The following is a 21,291-nucleotide window of genomic DNA, read 5'->3' on the forward strand; positions in this document are numbered from 1 at the left end:
GCTATAGAATACACTGTTAGAAGTCAGTTCCATCTATAGAATACACTGTCAGAGGTCAGTCCCATCTATAGAATACACTGTCAGAGGTCAGCCCCATCTAAAGAATACGATGTCAGAGGTCAGTCCCTGCTATAGAATACACTGTCAGAGGCCAGTCCCATCTATAGAATACATTGTCAGAGGTCAGTCCCATCTATAGAATACACTGTCAGAGGTCAGTCCCATCTACAGAATACGATGTCAGAGGTCAGTCCCGTCTATAGAATACACTGTCAGAGGTCAGTTCCATCTATAGAATACATTGTCAGAGGTCAGTCCCATCTATAGTATACACTGTCAGAGGTCAGTTCCATCTATAGAACACACTGTCAGAGGTCAGTTCCATCTATAGAATACATTGTCAGAGGTCAGTTCCGTCTATAGAATATGATGTCAGAGGTCAGTTCAGTCTATAAAATACACTGTGAGAGGTCAGTCCCATCTATAGAATACACTGTCAGAGGTCAGTCCCATCTATAGAATACACTGTCAGAGGTCAGTTCCGTCTATAGAATACATTGCCAGAGGCCAGTCGCGTCTATAGAATACATTGTCAGAGGTCAGTTCCATCTATAGAATACACTGTCAGAGGTCAGTCCCGTCTATAGAATACACTGTCAGAGGTCAGTCCCATCTATAGAATACACGGTCAGAGGTCAGTTCCATCTAAAGAATACACAGTCAGAGGTCAGTCCCATCTATAGAATACACTGTCAGAGGCCAGTCGCATCTATAGAATACACTGTCAGAGGTCAGTCCCATCTATAGAATACACTGTCAGAGGTCAGTTCCATCTAAAGAATACACAGTCAGAGGTCAGTCCCATCTATAGAATACACTGTCAGAGGCCAGTCGCATCTATAGAATACACTGTCAGAGGTCAGTCCCATCTATAGAATACACTGTCAGAGGTCAGTTCCATCTAAAGAATACACAGTCAGAGGTCAGTCCCATCTATAGAATACACTGTCAGAGGTCAGTCCCATCTATAGAATACACTGTCAGAGGTCAGTCCCGTGTATAGAATACACTGTCAGAGGCCAGTCCGATCTATAGAATACATTGTCAGAGGTCAATCCCGTCTATAGAATACACTGTCAGAGGCCAGTCGCATCTATAGAATACATTGTCAGAGGTCGGTTCCATTTATAGAATACATTGTCAGAGGTCAGTCCCATCTATAGAATACACTGTCAGAGGTCAGTCCCATCTATAGAACACATCATCAAAGGTCAGTTTCATCTATAGAATACACTGTCAGAGGTCAGTCCCGTCTATAGAATAAACTGTCAGAGGTCAGTCCCATCTATAGAATACACTGTCAGAGGTCAGTCCCATCTATAGAATACACTGTCAGAGGTCAGTTCCGTCTATAGAATAAACTGTCAGAGGTCAGTCCCATCTATAGAATACACTGTCAGAGGTCAGTCCTGTCTATAGAATAAACTGTCAGAGGTCAGTCCCATCTATAGAATACACTGTCAGAGGTCAGTCCCGTCTATAGAATACACTGTCAGAGGCCAGTCACATCTATAGAATACATTGTCAGAGGTCAGTCCCATCTATAGAACACATCATCAAAGGTCAGTTTCATCTATAGAATACACTGTCAGAGGTCAGTCCCGTCTATAGAATAAACTGTCAGAGGTCAGTCCCATCTATAGAATACACTGTCAGAGGTCAGTCCCGTCTATAGAATACACTGTCAGAGGCCAGTCACATCTATAGAATACACTGTCAGAGGTCAGTCCCATCTATAGAATACACTGTCAGAGGTCAGTTCCGTCTATAGAACACACTGTCAGAGGTCAGTCCCGTCTATAGAAAACGATGTCAGAGGTCAGTTCCATCCATAGAATACACTGTCAGAGGTCAGTCCCATCTATAGAATACACTGTCAGAGGTCAGTCCCATCTATAGAATACACTGTCAGAGGTCAGTCCCATCTATAGAATACACTGTCAGAAGCCAGTCCCATCTATAGAACACACTGTCAGAAGTTAGTCCCGTCTATAGAATACGATGTCAGAGGTTAGTTCCTTCTATAAAATACACTGTGAGAGGCCAGTCACATCTATAGAATACACTGTCAGAGGACAGTTCTATCTATAGAATACACTGTCAGAGGCCAGTCGCATCTATAGAATACACTGTCAGAGGTCAGTTCCATCTAAAGAATACACTGTCAGAGGTCAGTCCCATCTATAGAATACACTGTCAGAGGTCAGTCCCGTCTATAGAATACACTGTCAGAGGTCAGTCCCATCTATAGAATACACTGTCAGAGGTCAGTCCCATCTATAGAATACACTGTCAGAGGTCAGTCCCGTGTATAGAATACACTGTCAGAGGCCAGTCCGATCTATAGAATACATTGTCAGAGGTCAATCCCGTCTATAGAATACACTGTCAGAAGCCAGTCGCATCTATAGAATACATTGTCAGAGGTCAGTTCCATCTATAGAATACACTGTCAGAGGTCAGTCCCATCTACAGAATAAATTGTCAGAGGTCAGTTCCATCTATAGAATACACTGTCAGAGGTCAGTCCCATCTATAGAATACACTGTCAGAAGCCAGTCCCATCTATAGAACACACTGTCAGAAGTTAGTCCCGTCTATAGAATACGATGTCAGAGGTTAGTTCCTTCTATAAAATACACTGTGAGAGGCCAGTCACATCTATAGAATACACTGTCAGAGGACAGTTCTATCTATAGAATACACTGTCAGAGGCCAGTCGCATCTATAGAATACACTGTCAGAGGTCAGTTCCATCTAAAGAATACACTGTCAGAGGTCAGTCCCATCTATAGAATACACTGTCAGAGGTCAGTCCCGTCTATAGAATACACTGTCAGAGGTCAGTCCCATCTATAGAATACACTGTCAGAGGTCAGTCCCATCTATAGAATACACTGTCAGAGGTCAGTCCCGTGTATAGAATACACTGTCAGAGGCCAGTCCGATCTATAGAATACATTGTCAGAGGTCAATCCCGTCTATAGAATACACTGTCAGAAGCCAGTCGCATCTATAGAATACATTGTCAGAGGTCAGTTCCATCTATAGAATACACTGTCAGAGGTCAGTCCCATCTACAGAATAAATTGTCAGAGGTCAGTTCCATCTATAGAATACACTGTCAGAGGCCAGTCACATCTATAGAATAAATTGTCAGAGGTCGGTTCCATTTATAGAATACATTGTCAGAGGTCAGTCCCATCTATAGAATACACTGTCAGAGGTCAGTCCCATCTATAGAACACATCATCAAAGGTCAGTTTCATCTATAGAATACACTGTCAGAGGTCAGTCCCGTCTATAGAATAAACTGTCAGAGGTCAGTCCCATCTATAGAATACACTGTCAGAGGTCAGTCCCGTCTATAGAATACACTGTCAGAGGCCAGTCACATCTATAGAATACACTGTCAGAGGTCAGTCCCATCTATAGAATACACTGTCAGAGGTCAGTTCCGTCTATAGAACACACTGTCAGAGGTCAGTCCCGTCTATAGAAAACGATGTCAGAGGTCAGTTCCATCCATAGAATACACTGTCAGAGGTCAGTCCCATCTATAGAATACACTGTCAGAGGTCAGTCCCATCTATAGAATACACTGTCAGAGGTCAGTCCCATCTATAGAATACACTGTCAGAAGCCAGTCCCATCTATAGAACACACTGTCAGAAGTTAGTCCCGTCTATAGAATACGATGTCAGAGGTTAGTTCCTTCTATAAAATACACTGTGAGAGGCCAGTCACATCTATAGAATACACTGTCAGAGGACAGTTCTATCTATAGAATACACTGTCAGAGGCCAGTCGCATCTATAGAATACACTGTCAGAGGTCAGTTCCATCTAAAGAATACACTGTCAGAGGTCAGTCCCATCTATAGAATACACTGTCAGAGGTCAGTCCCATCTATAGAATACACTGTCAGAGGTCAGTCCCATCTATAGAATACACTGTCAGAGGTCAGTCCCATCTATAGAATACACTGTCAGAGGTCAGTCCCGTCTATAGAATACACTGTCAGAGGCCAGTCCGATCTATAGAATACATTGTCAGAGGTCAATCCCGTCTATAGAATACACTGTCAGAAGCCAGTCGCATCTATAGAATACATTGTCAGAGGTCAGTTCCATCTATAGAATACACTGTCAGAGGTCAGTCCCATCTACAGAATAAATTGTCAGAGGTCAGTTCCATCTATAGAATACACTGTCAGAGGTCAGTCCCATCTATAGAATACACTGTCAGAAGCCAGTCCCATCTATAGAACACACTGTCAGAAGTTAGTCCCGTCTATAGAATACGATGTCAGAGGTTAGTTCCTTCTATAAAATACACTGTGAGAGGCCAGTCACATCTATAGAATACACTGTCAGAGGACAGTTCTATCTATAGAATACACTGTCAGAGGCCAGTCACATCTATAGAATAAATTGTCAGAGGTCGGTTCCATTTATAGAATACATTGTCAGAGGTCAGTCCCATCTATAGAATACACTGTCAGAGGTCAGTCCCATCTATAGAACACATCATCAAAGGTCAGTTTCATCTATAGAATACACTGTCAGAGGTCAGTCCCGTCTATAGAATAAACTGTCAGAGGTCAGTCCCATCTATAGAATACACTGTCAGAGGTCAGTCCCGTCTATAGAATACACTGTCAGAGGCCAGTCACATCTATAGAATACACTGTCAGAGGTCAGTCCCATCTATAGAATACACTGTCAGAGGTCAGTTCCGTCTATAGAACACACTGTCAGAGGTCAGTCCCGTCTATAGAAAACGATGTCAGAGGTCAGTTCCATCCATAGAATACACTGTCAGAGGTCAGTCCCATCTATAGAATACACTGTCAGAGGTCAGTCCCATCTATAGAATACACTGTCAGAGGTCAGTCCCATCTATAGAATACACTGTCAGAAGCCAGTCCCATCTATAGAACACACTGTCAGAAGTTAGTCCCGTCTATAGAATACGATGTCAGAGGTTAGTTCCTTCTATAAAATACACTGTGAGAGGCCAGTCACATCTATAGAATACACTGTCAGAGGACAGTTCTATCTATAGAATACACTGTCAGAGGCCAGTCGCATCTATAGAATACACTGTCAGAGGTCAGTTCCATCTAAAGAATACACTGTCAGAGGTCAGTCACATCTATAGAATACACTGTCAGAGGTCAGTCCCATCTATAGAATACACTGTCAGAGGTCAGTCCCATCTATAGAATACACTGTCAGAGGTCAGTCCCATCTATAGAATACACTGTCAGAGGTCAGTCCCGTGTATAGAATACACTGTCAGAGGCCAGTCCGATCTATAGAATACATTGTCAGAGGTCAATCCCGTCTATAGAATACACTGTCAGAAGCCAGTCGCATCTATAGAATACACTGTCAGAGGTCAGTTCCATCTATAGAATACACTGTCAGAGGTCAGTCCCATCTATAGAATAAATTGTCAGAGGTCAGTTCCATCTATAGAATACACTGTCAGAGGTCAGTCCCATCTATAGAATACACTGTCAGAAGCCAGTCCCATCTATAGAACACACTGTCAGAAGTTAGTCCCGTCTATAGAATACGATGTCAGAGGTTAGTTCCTTCTATAAAATACACTGTGAGAGGCCAGTCACATCTATAGAATACACTGTCAGAGGACAGTTCTATCTATAGAATACACTGTCAGAGGCCAGTCGCATCTATAGAATACACTGTCAGAGGTCAGTTCCATCTAAAGAATACACTGTCAGAGGTCAGTCCCATCTATAGAATACACTGTCAGAGGTCAGTCCCATCTATAGAATACACTGTCAGAGGTCAGTCCCATCTATAGAATACACTGTCAGAGGTCAGTCCCATCTATAGAATACACTGTCAGAGGTCAGTCCCGTGTATAGAATACACTGTCAGAGGCCAGTCCGATCTATAGAATACATTGTCAGAGGTCAATCCCGTCTATAGAATACACTGTCAGAAGCCAGTCGCATCTATAGAATACATTGTCAGAGGTCAGTTCCATCTATAGAATACACTGTCAGAGGTCAGTCCCATCTACAGAATAAATTGTCAGAGGTCAGTTCCATCTATAGAATACACTGTCAGAGGCCAGTCACATCTATAGAATAAATTGTCAGAGGTCGGTTCCATTTATAGAATACATTGTCAGAGGTCAGTCCCATCTATAGAATACACTGTCAGAGGTCAGTCCCATCTATAGAACACATCATCAAAGGTCAGTTTCATCTATAGAATACACTGTCAGAGGTCAGTCCCGTCTATAGAATAAACTGTCAGAGGTCAGTCCCATCTATAGAATACACTGTCAGAGGCCAGTCCCATCTATAGAATACACTGTCAGAGGTCAGTTCCGTCTATAGAATAAACTGTCAGAGGTCAGTCCCATCTATAGAATACACTGTCAGAGGTCAGTCCCGTCTATAGAATACACTGTCAGAGGCCAGTCACATCTATAGAATACATTGCCAGAGGTCAGTCCCATCTATAGAATACACTGTCAGAGGTCAGTTCCGTCTACAGAATAAATTGTCAGAGGTCAGTTCCATCTATAGAATACACTGTCAGAGGCCAGTCACATCTATAGAATAAATTGTCAGAGGTCGGTTCCATTTATAGAATACATTGTCAGAGGTCAGTCCCATCTATAGAATACACTGTCAGAGGTCAGTCCCATCTATAGAACACATCATCAAAGGTCAGTTTCATCTATAGAATACACTGTCAGAGGTCAGTCCCGTCTATAGAATAAACTGTCAGAGGTCAGTCCCATCTATAGAATACACTGTCAGAGGCCAGTCCCATCTATAGAATACACTGTCAGAGGTCAGTTCCGTCTATAGAATAAACTGTCAGAGGTCAGTCCCATCTATAGAATACACTGTCAGAGGTCAGTCCCGTCTATAGAATACACTGTCAGAGGCCAGTCACATCTATAGAATACATTGCCAGAGGTCAGTCCCATCTATAGAATACACTGTCAGAGGTCAGTTCCGTCTATAGAACACACTGTCAGAGGTCAGTTCCATCTATAGAATACACTGTCAGAGGCCAGTCACATCTATAGAATAAATTGTCAGAGGTCGGTTCCATTTATAGAATACATTGTCAGAGGTCAGTCCCATCTATAGAATACACTGTCAGAGGTCAGTCCCATCTATAGAACACATCATCAAAGGTCAGTTTCATCTATAGAATACACTGTCAGAGGTCAGTCCCGTCTATAGAATAAACTGTCAGAGGTCAGTCCCATCTATAGAATACACTGTCAGAGGTCAGTCCCGTCTATAGAATACACTGTCAGAGGTCAGTTCCATCTATAGAACACACTGTCAGAGGACAGTTCTATCTATAGAACACACTGTCAGAGGTCACACTCAGTAATGGAATACAGCAGACAGATATAACTTTGTCTTTCTTGCCATCCTTGCATTCCGTCAACAAAATCTTCCAGATTAAAAAAGGCGAGTCTATACATATCAGCATGCACATTTACACAGAAGACTCAGACACAGCATCTACTGAGAGAGTACATTATAAGCAAGTGTTTATGAAACCTTGGGAATGATAGGAAGAGAAACGTCTTCTGGGACGTTAGAAAAACTGTGACATTGACCTAGACTATAGAATACTATAGACTAAATAAGATGGGCTATAAGGCCACATCGCATTCCAGCACCTTCACCTAAGCTATTAGATCACTTGTCTAGATGACAGGTTAAAACCTATCTACCAAACATTGTGGCTACAAATTGGTTAAAAGCCTTTAAGGGAGTAATCATTTGGGAAAAGACACGGAAAGCATTTTTCTTGCCTTCGAGAGCAATGAAGCAAAGGTTCAGTGTTACCCATTAGTAGGGATTGGGGAAGCCTACAAGTTTACAGATGAAGTCCTCCATCATGATGCTCAAATATCCACAGTCTCGGGAAGTAATGCCGGACCACTGTCTCTGATATCAACTCTGCATATGGTAGCCAAGTTAGCTCGGACACCCCAGGGAGGACTGGCGGTTGTCATGACGTCAGCTAATGGGGATTCAAATAAACAAGTTAACTCCAACCCGTGTTTAACAATGGGGCTGGGTCGCGACTAGTGTGGGTCCGGACTGGATCCTGGATGTCAAATAAAATGACGTTTTTATCCAAGACGAAACATTTAAGCGCCCAAAGAATAGCCTGCAATTACAAAGGACAATGTTCAGTGTAAATGCGGGCTATTCTTCGGGTGCTGAAGTCGGTCGTTTCTGATAAAAACGTAATTACGCGAGCAGCCGTTCAACCCCACTGTAAAACGCGGGGTTAAACTTGCCTGTGCTTATGTGCTGACAGACACAGAAGCTAGCCTTCCCTCAATAGGGCCTCCAACAGACAAAAACAACCAATGAGAGAAACACTACACTAAATGTGCTGCAAATGTGAGCTCCTCCACTGTTAAACCGGTAGCTTTCAAAGATCACAAAATGCAGGTCTTGAAAAATCACCGACATGCCCCTCACACTGTCATCTGGAGACTGTTGTCGAGTGATCCATGCGATGACATTAATTCTGAACAAGACTAAAGCAACAGCTCTCTCCTCCCAATTACGTCCAAACTTTCCACCCCATACCATCTTATTCTCCCCTTTCTTTTGGAACATGGACAATAGGTCAGAAGTGATCGAACAGACCGCCGTTTACACCAGACGAGCTCTTCCCGGAATCACAATCAATAGTGGTCACTAATGTCTGAGACGCCCGATTCCATATTCAAATAACAGGAAACGTGATGGCATTGTGGCACGCGCCGTCTCCCCAAAGTCATATACGATTAGACACGATCGGTTCATCCACCGCGCATCCGAGGGGGGAAATACATTCGACTAATTAACAGGGGCTCTTAAGCATCACGCTGAATGCCTTCTATGAAACATTTAAAGCACATAACGCATGAAGCCTTGCCACATGCGTGTAGACGTGGTAAAGGCAGTGCATGGGAGTTGCCAGATATAGAATAATAAAATGAAAGCGTTTCCGAACACATTTCCGTGCTCAGTACACTATGATGGCTGCAGGCGCTACCTTTGTCTCCATCGCTGCATTGACTAAAACGGTGTATTGTAACGCGACACCCCTGATTTCATGCAATGTGGAGGATTATGGAATTGAATTGAACGCTCAGCTTTTTTTGTTCACATTTCTAAATTAGGATTTTCTGCCTTCATAATGACATGTGGTCTCTTTTTTTCCAAATCAATGGCAGCTATTTATATGAGCAATAATCCCTAACAGAGCACTGAACTGCCAAAAGAGTGATGGTTTAAAGTAATGCCTAAAACCAAAACAGACACTAAATGAATGCAAATTGGTTTCTTCCCATTTGGAATGTCCATCTTCGAGAACACAACCAGTAGAGGGAATAAAATGCAACACTTGAAATAATTACAAGGGGAGGAAGCTCACTTTGACTTGAGAAAGTAAAGAACAGAGCGTCTGCACAGCACACTAAGGTTAGCATGCAACGCTGGAAAGCCACCGCGTCTCCACAGAACATGAATGCCTGACAAGTAGGCTATCATCCAAGAGATCATTAAGCAAAAGGGTTGAAGTGCCATCTCCAGTGTGTGGGGGATGCCATGGCAACAGGGTTTGCCCTGCTTGTGAGACAAGATAAAAAACAATGAGAGGCAGGGTGCAGGCAGGGCGCTGAACGATCGGCACTGATCGATGGATCCTCTCCTCTCTTATCCCCCTTTGGGGGGAGAGTGGGGGTGTGTGTATGGGGGGGGGGGGGGGTCAGCCCACTATAGGCTCCGTAGGTGCGGGAGCAGTGGGAACCTTCTTCAAAGCTCTATTCGTTTCATCACAAGGGTCCAATTGAACACGCTATAATGCAGTGTATTTGCATACGAGCAATTTCACACCATTACTTCATACAACAGGGAACAGCTATCGCGTCAACTACGGACTATTGAGACCTGCGAGCGGACTACCTGCAATCATTGCACTGCTTTGACTAAACGAGAAACATGTCAGAAACATGTCTAAAGAAATACATGTATTTAGTGCCTACTACTGTGTAGTTACTGCAATTTGAGTGTGAGTGAGGTGAACCCGGAATCTGTTCCCGGCATTATCTTTTGCCGTCGTCAGCAGAGTTCGTGTTGTGCTAAACCCCAGCAGGGTGCCAGCTAAATGCCATCAGGTTAGGGCTGTGGTTGTTTGCTTTTTTTAATTTTCAGAATGCTTTTTGAGGCGTGCGATCAACCCTCCTCGTCTCTCCTTCTGTCATGTACGCCTCTCACACACACACACAGGCAGTTTGCTTACTAACAACGTTTGCTAATCAATCCGGGGAAAACAATCTGTCAGGAAATCTTTAGCATTAAGAAACCCTCCTTGAATATGGATAGCCCCCATCCACAGGGCATGTCTGGGACTTAGGAAGAGGCCCGGCTGTCTGGACGCATCCCTCGTGTCAATAAGGATTATGAGCCAGCTTTTATCTTTTCAACCATACCGACCAGTCACTCATTTAAACGGATGAATAGTTTAGTGCTTCTTAATAAAAAAAAAAAACTAAAAATGATACATAAATACATTCAAATCCTAACCCAATTCAAATTCAAACACCATATGCCTAATGTGAGATCTTATCTTTCTTTCCCATTTTTTTTATTCCTCGGGAAATGCACTGAAGGCAATCTTTGAACATACTTATTTAAGACCTCAAAGGATAAACATAGCCCACCTATTGTTGATGGCAAAGCACCTTTATTCTCAATTTAAGACCGACAATTCCTTTGAGAATATGCCGTTCAGCAACTGACAGAAGCCGCATGCAAAGCAGGTGTATTGAAGAAGGCGGCTGTACAAAAGAGACATGATTGTGTTTTGTGACCTACCAAAAGACGGCTGAATATTAAAAGCTAACTGTATTTACAGATATTTCAATGGAGCAGAAATAGCCTCATTTATATCTACGCTATCAAATAAACAGTGCCAGCGAATCTGCCCGGCGAAGAACAAATAGGAGCTAATTTTAACACTTTGCATTCAACACCTTCCTTTATAGGTCATAGGGAAGACCGGCGGGCGACCTCACATTGTTTCTAAATGCCATTTAGCAAAACAGGGAAGCTGGAATTAATTAATGCGCGGGTAGCTGCCACTGTCAAGAGGCGCGCATTAAAATCAATGATTAATAAATTCAAAAACACACAACAAACTCAGAGGGGAGATGAAAATAGTATTGTGCTCCCTAGGAAGGAGCCCCAGCGCGGGTCCTCTCGCAAACGAGGCGGCCACTCCAGATGCCTAATGGAAAGTAGCCGATGCCAGCTGTGTGCCTGTGAATAAAATCACTTTAATTAAAGGAATTACATTGGAAAGGAACCGGGGATATGTGGAACAGAATCGACAGGAAGCGGCCCTCGTGTTTAACACACACTCCCTCCGAACATAAAGCCTTAAAGGAACAAGACGGCCTTTGTGTTTCCCCTTTCTAATAAGCCTATAATTCTCCCATGCTTTATTATGCACAGCACTGTACAGTCTAGTTTGGGATTTGATCATATCCACTCGTGCCAATCGAAATGTTTACCGTACGGAAAAAGACTCGTACTACGCCGACTTACATCATTGTGGTAGATGTGACCAATAAAAGATGTACTCAGCATGTATACTTTTCATATGATAGTTTTTGTTTTTTGCTGCCTTATTAACAAAGATGACACAACTAATTACCCTGCTGGCTGTTTTGGGCAAGTACAGAAAATAACTAGCTGGCAGGGTCAGAGGAAAATATGTTTCCTTTTAAAATTGAATGAACACCAAGGTTAGGTTACACATCAAAGCTTACTTCAAAATCACAATACTAGCAGAAGTCTTAAACCAAACACTTTTGTCCAAAGACAACGGAGGCCGAACACAGGCCTACTAAAACCAAGAAACGTATGAGTCTGTCATTAAAAATGTAAGAAAGGAAAGAGTAATATTAAACTTCAAATGTGCAGAAGGAACAAATAATCTCCCGGGTAATCACAATTTCCCTCCCGGACGACTTTTCAGAACGGATTTAAATATGCAGTACAGAAGACAGCCATGGCTACTCCACTGACCCTGTAGTTAATGTGAGAGGCCACAAGGCGGTGGCAGAAGCACACTTAAACAGCATGACAAAAACAGCAGGCAAAGCCTCTAATGCCGCTGTCTGTTCGACAGAGATTTCACAGAATTCAAGAGTACTAGAGAGACTACACAGACTAGATCAGATCTCTAGTGCTCACAGCTGTCGGGCACACCGGTAGAGCTCAATGGTGGACATAATGACATACAGAACCACATGTGGCAAAGGCAAAACATCACACTGGTTCCTGAATATATTCCATATTATTCGATATCGTCTTACTCCAGAAAATCAAATTAGTAATAAATAAAATCGCCCTCGCTGAGCTTGATATAGCTCTGCATTAATCTCCTTTACCAACACAGTCATTACTATTGTCATTAATAACAATTACCACTATCATAAGGTTAATTCTACCATGGGACGACCCTTAATGTTTCCTCAATATGTCAGCGAGATAAGCCATCACAAGACGTATAGCCACATCATAATCAAATCAAGGTTTGCGTTGAAAGAAAAATAATGTTGATGTCATTCTGTATTATGGTGATGGGCAACTGCTATCTCAGTCAGACTACTTATTTGAAGGAGATGAGTATAATGAAGCAAACACATTAGCAACAATGTAGCATATTATACTGCAATTTAGTTGCAATGGACTGCTGTGGCTTGATGGAAATACTTCATGGGAAACTTGTAAATCTTGTGTTCAAATATTCAAGTAACCTTGGTAAAACCTTGCGGTCCTTAAAACCTTAATTCCATTGCCTAAATATAAGCTGAATTGGTGATAGGCTGAGGTGTTACATTAATTTAATATCTCCATAAGTATAGCTTTATTGTAATTATGAATAAAGTTGATAAAATATTGAAATGTAAGAAAAGAAACTGAGTCAGTGACATCAAAGCATACACACTGTAGCAACTTGTTTACAAGAGCTAATGTGTCTCTGAAGGGAATAGCCTGGTTATTAGCAACCATAAACAAGTGCTGAACAGCCTCTTGCTCGGGAAATATGAAATGCCAGCAAAGAGAACGGCAGCATTTTCTAGGACGTATCATACCCACCTCCACCCTCAACCTACTTCTGACAGTTCCGGGCAACATGTAGCAGTAAAAACACATTTTGTAGACACTTGCAGTTTGTACAGCAGTTTGGGGAAGACGGATAAAGACTGGTAAAATGCTAGGGGTATAAATAAGCCAGTATAGGTAAATTAGAATGCCAGCCATTTTGTTCGAGACTTGCTAAGAATGTCTGTGCTACTATCTCTATGACGTCCTGATAATGTCCCCATTGTGGCTGAAGTCACAGACAAATTAACTGTTTAGGGGGTTGGGTTAAAAACGGAAGTCAACTGACGAATAAATTAATTTAATATTTACCATTTATGAAATATCTCAAATATTTTAAAACTTATATGCTTATAGGACAATATTACGGAATTGAACCCACCAATAACCAAAACTATTTTACTATTTTTGCCAGCGCTAAAGGTTATTCTGACAGTGCGATGCATCCACGATTAAGATGCTTTTGAAATACAATATTTCTCTCACTAGGCACATATTACAAATTAACACCGCATCGATGTTTATAAAAATACTGTTTTTACATAATCATGATTTAAATCGCGAGCTTGATATGTCTTGTGCGCTTGTGACCACTTTGTACACCCATTGCTTGTAGGCTACATTACAAGTATGTAGGAGCAACACGTTTCACTTTGGGCCACATTTTGTTATAACATACTTTAATTTCATTCGGCACTACCTTGAGGAATGGCGACTCACTTCCTCGCTATGCTTTCTCCTCGAAAACCACCACCCTCTCAAGCATGGTCAGGAAAACTGTACTTCTGGCAGTTATATATGTGCAGTCTGTGATTCAATCGTTAGCTAGAATTAAAGTGGAGCATGCATTCACTTCACATCCCAGTTTTACGTGACACAATTCTATATTAGGTCGTACTCGACTTCGAACTCAAAGCATCGTTCCGGGGCATCTTCCGGACAAACTTTTTCGTGTTTCATTCCGTAAAAAAGTTGGGGGCGTGGTTTATTTAAAAAGCGATTCTCCGCCCCTCCTTTGGTGGGCGTGGTGAGAACGAGGGTGAGTGTTCCGTCTAGTCACATGTGTAAACATTGGCATGCATTCTCCAAGCCACGTGGTCCCTTGTTGACAGCTACTTTGACAGTGACAGAAGGATCTCTCGCGCTCGCTTTCTGCCTTTTTCTCCCTCAGTCAAACATGCTCGGTAATTTTCATTTTTTTGAAGTGGTCGTCTGCTTTATTATGGGCGCTCTTTCCTTATAACTATGGCAGCTCAGAATAAGCTCACAGAAGTATCTAGAAATACACATCTTTATCAGGCTGTATTTCTTGTCTGTGTTGTTAATTGATCAACTCATATTACTGATTGTTCAGTGTGGCCACAGGACAGAATCACTAACGGGAGCCGACTTCAACACCTGGATTGGAAATAATAATGCAAAATTGCATCAAAACCTCTTCTATAACCAATTACAATGTCCCACATAGGTGTAACATTGAACATTACTGTAATAACAATACACCCATATTTCATTTCTGTAACAGGGAAAATAGAGTCTAGGCCTATTTCAGTGGATAGACTGGTCATACCCCAAACCTCTCACAGCACTGTATTTTAGTGTTACCTAAAGGGTAATTTAAATTAATGTTCCAGTGGAATGTGGTTTAGCACCCCCTCCTGAAGAGACAGCAGGTGGGCTTTGATGAGACAGGGCTGCTAACAACAGCCTGATCCGAGTGCCTACAGGATGGGCCTACGGTATAAACTGAACTTCCCCCTCACACCTCAACACAGTGAACATTTAAAATGTTCCAAAAACAAATAGAATACACATTGTTTGTTGTTCAGACAGAAAGTTAACATTGCTGCACTTGAGACAATCTGACATCTCTAGCCACTTCAGACCCACAAAGACCAAGAGAAAAGGCTTGCATTTGAGGACCAAAAATTACTCAACAACCTAAGTATACACTTATAAGAGCATGGATAAAACACTAAAGGAGTTGAACGTATACACCTGTAAACTGAATAGGATGACTGACATGACTACATCATGAAGAACTGCAGGTGGGACTATTGGAATGATGGATATCAATGTCCCCCTCTGCCTCAGGGCTAGAACATGTCCCCCAGAGACCCATTTCAAACACAACATGTTTCCATTGACCCAAAGTGCCAGGAAGCCCCTCCACGGAATATTCCAGATTTACAAATGTTATCCCCTGCAGTCAAATTAATTAAAGTGCTTAAGGACGCATTGCCATTAAGGCAGAAACCCTGACCTATGACCGTAGGATCTTACTGTACCCTCCTATCAAGACGTGACCTCGGGTGGCGACTGGTGGCTCAGCCAATGGGCACCTGCTGCCGCCACAAGCGTGTGAGCCGTGAGAACAAAGGGGCCATTGAGCGCGTAACAGCTGTTGCCTGCCTGGCTGCCTGAGGGCCCCGTGCACCAAGGGTCTGTCTGGAGGGGGAGCTCCACCCCCACCTTTAAAGAGACAGAAAGGGACGCCGCTGCCGCATTCAACAATAAAACAATGAAGAACAATCAGTGGCCGGTTAGAATACCACGGAAGAAAAGGAAAAGTTGATGTTCCCTCCATCTGAAACAGACAAAATACACAGCTTGACCTGAGACCATGTTTGGTACACACAGTATACCTGCCATCAGCGCTTAAGTCGGTTTTTGATAAGTAGGTTGAGTGTCCCATTAAAAGACACAAGACAACCATTAGAGATGTTCACTTCAGCAGTCGTAATAAAAACAACCCACTGGGGACAATGGCGATCCGGTGGGACACAGGGTGAAGTCCAGGACTGGAGAACTACACACACACGAATACTCCTCTTCGGCGGAGTGGTCGTCCTTGGCAATTAACAAGGGAAGCCTTGACAATTAACAAGGGAAGCCTTGACAGTGAAAGCCGCATACTGACATCTAGTGGATCAGCACTGTGCATCTTCAAGAACAAACTCCTAGACTGCAAGCAGAGGGCACTGTCTATCAGCAAATGCATGAAAGAGACAGCCATTAGAGGCCGTCCAATGCTCCATTTTGTTTTTGTTCAGATTAGATATATTATCCCTGATATGCCATTAAGGGGAATGTATAAAGTCTGACAGTAAAATTAAGTGCCACACACACCACGTTCAATTTCCTGAAGTCTTTCATTATGCCAGTGAACCAGTTCAGACTGTAACAAAGATTTGGAAACCACTTTAGTCATCTTTGACCAATCCTTTCACCTTCCACATTATTGCTGAATTTTAGGTAGTGTCTAATATACAAATTTTCTAGACAGGGTCGCTTACCTCTCCCATGCACAGTAAGCATAAACTTTGGCTTAGCATGAAACTTACACACAGATTAAGAGTAGGGCCACTATCATTCAGATAGAAATGGACAAATCCTTTAAGTTAAAATGACTTGGGGGGGGACTATTTAGTCACATGAAATGGATGCGAAAATAAAAACCATGTGAAAAAAGCAACCAGGAAGATTCAAACAGGCAAACATCCTTGAACAAAGCAGAGCTCATTGTAAAACATAAAAGCTGTCTGGGACAGTGACTTTATTTAAAAAATAAGATATGAAGTAGCAGCATCTGATCTCAAAACAAATCATTCATTTTGGTAAGACCACCCCCCCTCCCTCATCTCGGGATAGAACAAATAAAGTTGAGTTAAAATTTTAAATACAATCCATTTTCAGCTTCTGAAGCAGGCAGTTCCACTTGTCCATTTTGGCAGCTGAGCTACCAGTCCGGAAAACAAACCTGGCAGTATTCACTCTCTCAAAATGGCATGAGTGAGCTGCACACTCCCATATCAGTCCTCGGTTCCTGCGTCAATCCAAGTCCACCATCTTTAGCAGCACTCAGAACCACTGACAGCTCTGGGTTTTTGGCAGGTGGTTCAGCTTGGCATAATCCCAATTAAAACTGTCACTCAAAACGCAGAGATACCAAAAGAAACATCCAATTCAGCACAAAAAAGAGCCATGGAATAAACCCTGCACGCATACAAAATTACTGACAGCACTGGTGGGTGTAATGCCGATGTACTCTCCCAAGTTGCCATGTTTTCGTCCAGACTTGCAATTTCTCCAGCCGGTACCCATACTAACCCACAGGGGGAAGATCAGGACACGGAGGCCTCCGGTTTCTCGCTACTGGGGGGTGGTGTGAGCACCCCGGATGGCACAGGGGAACTCCGGCTACGATCGACATCCTCTTGTGGGTAGGAGCCCGCCTTGACCTAAAGAACACAGGAGGAGCGGTCTCAAATCAAGCCACGACAAAAAATATGCATATCGACACAGTCTGATGAAGGTTACGGGAAGCAGCGGTTAAAAGCTACACAAATAACCAACACGGCTCTCACCATCCAGTCAAGGTAGGCGGCGTGGGTCTGGATGTTGTGGGCATCGTCAGCTGTGACCCCTTTGAAGGTCTTCAGGGCGGAGCTGCCCACTTCCCTGATGGACATGGCGTAGGGCACCATCCACCTCACACACTCCTCAACGTCGGACCACTTCAGAGCTGCAGATCAAGGGGGGGGGGGGGGGGGGGGGTGTTAAGGCTTAAAACAGCACAGCATACAGATCTCACTGGTTGCAGGCAAGTCAAAGCACCAGAGAGCCCTGGGGGGGGGGGGGGGGGGTTAGATGCACAGACCGGAATTAGCACAAAGAAAACAACATTACCTGAAACCTTGGCCACCAGCTCCAACGAGGAGAAATGGAAGAGGGCTGAGGCGGCCAGCACCCCGTACGGGAACTCCAAGCATTTCACATCCAACATGCACAGGTCCAGGAGCTACGGACGAAAACAGCAAGGGTTATTCCGTCTCGCTAATCTCATACAAGCGATGGCGCAGTCATCCAGAAACCGCACCATTGTGAAATCGATCACGGGAACTGCACATGGTTTTACACGCACCTCTGCAATCTGCACAAACGTAGCTTGCGGGTACTGTGGGACGAGCACCTGGTCAGACTCTTTCAGGTAGGCCACCTGCATGTAGATGTTGAGCCAGGACACCGGCGTCAGGGGACACAGGCTCCAGTTCAGCTCCTGGATGAAGGATAAAGACAAGCCACAATTTCAAACACACTTCGGGGAGCGTCGGCCGGTTCAAGAAAAGCTCATTCACAGCAAGCCAGGGCCCCGCGCAACCATACCGTAAAAAAACGGTAGCATGCCGAAAGTGCAGGAGAAGCCTACCTTCATAACGATCAGCTCCATGCTTAAGATCTCATCCTCGGTGCAGGCGCCATCAGTGACGTAGGCAAACTGGTGCACCTTCGGAGGGTAGATCTCCTGAAAAGGGGAGAGCAAACGTGTACAGAACCTCTGCTCCCACTGTCATTACGGGTCATTGAATTTTGACTTAAATTCAGGCTCAAGAGGCTTCGACATACCTCCACCTTGGCCGCTATGAACAGAGCAGCGATGCCGATGAGCTGTAGTGTTGACTTGAACACGTTGGCCTGGGTGGCCAAGAACCGGTCAATGTAATCCTGAGCCAGGTAGAACGTCTCCCTGTGTAGCTTGTAAACCTCACACACCTGAGAGAAAACATTGAGACAGAGTCAATAGTGGTACACAGGACCAGAAGACTATGATAAAGACCGCATCGGTCGCACAAGGAAACATGAGGATTCGGATGAAAGCCACAGATGGGAGAGTCCACAGGCCTCTTATCAATTTCACGTAGAAACGATTCCACATTCCCAAACAACATTGGTACATTTACAAACACTCAAGCAAACAAGTCCAACACTGGGAGAAATGGTGGCACGCATGGTTTACACACAAATTAATCTTGATAAGGTCCCGGGGCTTTGATGAAGGTGAAAGCCACAAACCTCCATTAGCCAGTCCAGAAGAATAGCCCTCATCTTGGGCTGGAGGTGTGGGTGTTTCTCCATCATGTGGATGTCTCGGGAATATGTCTTGTCTTTCTTCAACAGGTTGTTCCATACATCATCTTTGCTCGCCCAGCTATAAAATAAAGTTAAGGTTAGCACAGGGTTAATTTGCATAACTAATTTGAGGTAACAATCAAGCGCCCCTTAACTCCACATTCAGCGTGCAGAAGCAGGACTAAATATAAACCAAAAGGAGATTAATATTACGTAGTTCAAGAGGCCCCAGGGGGACACATGGCATTGTTCAGGCAACACCCCAACCAACTCTGACTGGCAATAGTCCTAAGAACCACACAGACTATCGGTCAACGTAGACCGACTACGTAGCGTTCACTTCAGATTCACATTCTCTGAATGAAAAGCACTGAGCGTTAGCATGGCTAGCAACCACAGGTGTAATCGAGCAGTGTCACTGCACATTGACCACATCAACCCAGTTACCCGCTGTGACTTACCATAGCACGGGAAGAGGGGAGGACCGGGTGGGCGTGAAAAATATGTTTTTGAAAGTGTACTGAGCAGCAAACCCAGTGGCACTCAAAGCAACCGGTCGATCGACTCCGTGGTCAGGCGAGGGGATGCGTCTACACAAGCTTGTAAAACCTGTGTCCTGATTCCAGCAGTTCTGAACAGGAGACAGCGATAAGAAGAGCAGGAGAGGTAGGGGAAAAAGGTTACTGACTGATAACACAATGTAACACCACTTGTGTGTGCTGAACAAATCAGACCAGAAACATTTTAATGTGCTACAATTGAATATACTAATGGTGAATGCAATCTAGCTACCAGAGATCCACATGACTTCTTTTTCGTCATCTCTGCCAATTCTTCATCCGGGTCTTGCAAATGCTGAGGATTTAAGATGGAAAAACCGCTATAAGATATATTCAGCCACCACAGAACTGTACAACAGAAGTGTAGATAGGAATAACTTACAATGGCAACATCTGCTTTTCTTTTTCTGGACCTTACTGCAGTTTCCTTGGGCATGGCATGGTCAGTTGTCTTGGATTCCACGTTTTGCCTGTAACTACATAAACAATGCATTTTAACATGCAACCTGTCAGAACTGAAAAACGTGTTAATCATAAATAATCTAAGCAGCTGTTACCGCTTAAGCTAAGTAGCTATGATAACAGTTAACGTGACAACTTTTTTCGTCACAAAGATAGCTAGTAGCCAACTAGCAACATTGAATGACAAGACATGGTCAATTTCTGCGATGTTGAAACTCACCCTGCTTTTCTTGGCATTATATCCCACGTTTATCCCTTCAATAGATTTGCCTGTTAACACGAAATGCAAACATTTTATTTAATTTGATCACATTTAGGCAATAACCCCCACACCCAACCCCCCACGTAAGCCAGCTCGGAAAGTATCTGGGCGCGGGGAAATGAAGTGGGACACAACGTTAAAGGACGACAAACAATGAGAAATGCTGCAACAATGGTCGCAAAAAGCACACACACAGACGCCAGATTCCATACTTTCAACTGAACTAAACAGTGAAATATAAAATGACTGGGCACTGGTTAATTTTTTTTAAATGAGAGAGAAGTTGGTGAGAAAATGGCCGAGCCATGAAGTATTCCTGATTTACCATTCACCCGGTTCAACAAGCCTTAAAAACGCGTACAAACTGTTATATTCACTAGCCATCCGACCTTGTCCTTCTCTTTAACCTGAGTATTTACTGTGTTACGGGTCAAGTCGAACAACATGAACGAAAAAACTGAAGTTTGGTTGAAAAGTTAGCTAGCACCTCAACAAGTTGCAAGACTGCTAGCTGTATAGCTACAATTATCTAGCTAACAAGAGATGTTTCCATTTGCTGCTATCTTACCACAAAAGATTGCCCGGTCAGTCCACTCTTGGATAACAGGATGTAACAACGATTTAGTTATTAATGCTCTGAAGTGGACATCATAACTACAATTTACGCTATTTGTACATGTGTGGCCTTTGTTGGTACCAAAGATGTAGGTTATATGACTGCACTGGATTGGTCTCGTTCTGCTGGCGCGGTGAGTTTTGCGCCTTGGCTTATAAACTGCAGGGGCGGTCCAAGCGGGTGATTTAAAAAGTTCGCGGTAACGAGGAAGTTCTGAAATAATTTG

At 43.4% G+C, this 21,291-nt stretch overlaps 1 protein-coding gene across 1 annotated transcript; it reads right to left on the minus strand.

Annotated features, from left to right (window-relative positions):
- Nucleotides 1–16,777: 16,777 nt before the first annotated feature.
- Nucleotides 16,778–21,208, minus strand: ccne1 (cyclin E1). The gene is made up of 12 exons (XM_010891412.5): nt 21,018–21,208; nt 20,408–20,457; nt 20,108–20,201; nt 19,958–20,020; nt 19,627–19,796; nt 19,109–19,244; nt 18,662–18,808; nt 18,465–18,560; nt 18,180–18,314; nt 17,945–18,056; nt 17,623–17,780; nt 16,778–17,496 (listed from the first exon to the last, which is right to left on the minus strand). Exons 2-12 carry the CDS (start codon nt 20,422–20,424, stop codon nt 17,380–17,382), a joined length of 1,245 nt encoding a protein of 414 aa, XP_010889714.2. The 5' UTR covers nt 20,425–20,457; nt 21,018–21,208; the 3' UTR covers nt 16,778–17,379.
- Between the last annotated feature and the right edge of the window lie 83 nt (nt 21,209–21,291).

Source organism: Esox lucius, chromosome 2 (assembly GCF_011004845.1).
Source record: "Esox lucius isolate fEsoLuc1 chromosome 2, fEsoLuc1.pri, whole genome shotgun sequence".
Classification (NCBI taxonomy): Eukaryota; Metazoa; Chordata; class Actinopteri; order Esociformes; family Esocidae; genus Esox; species Esox lucius.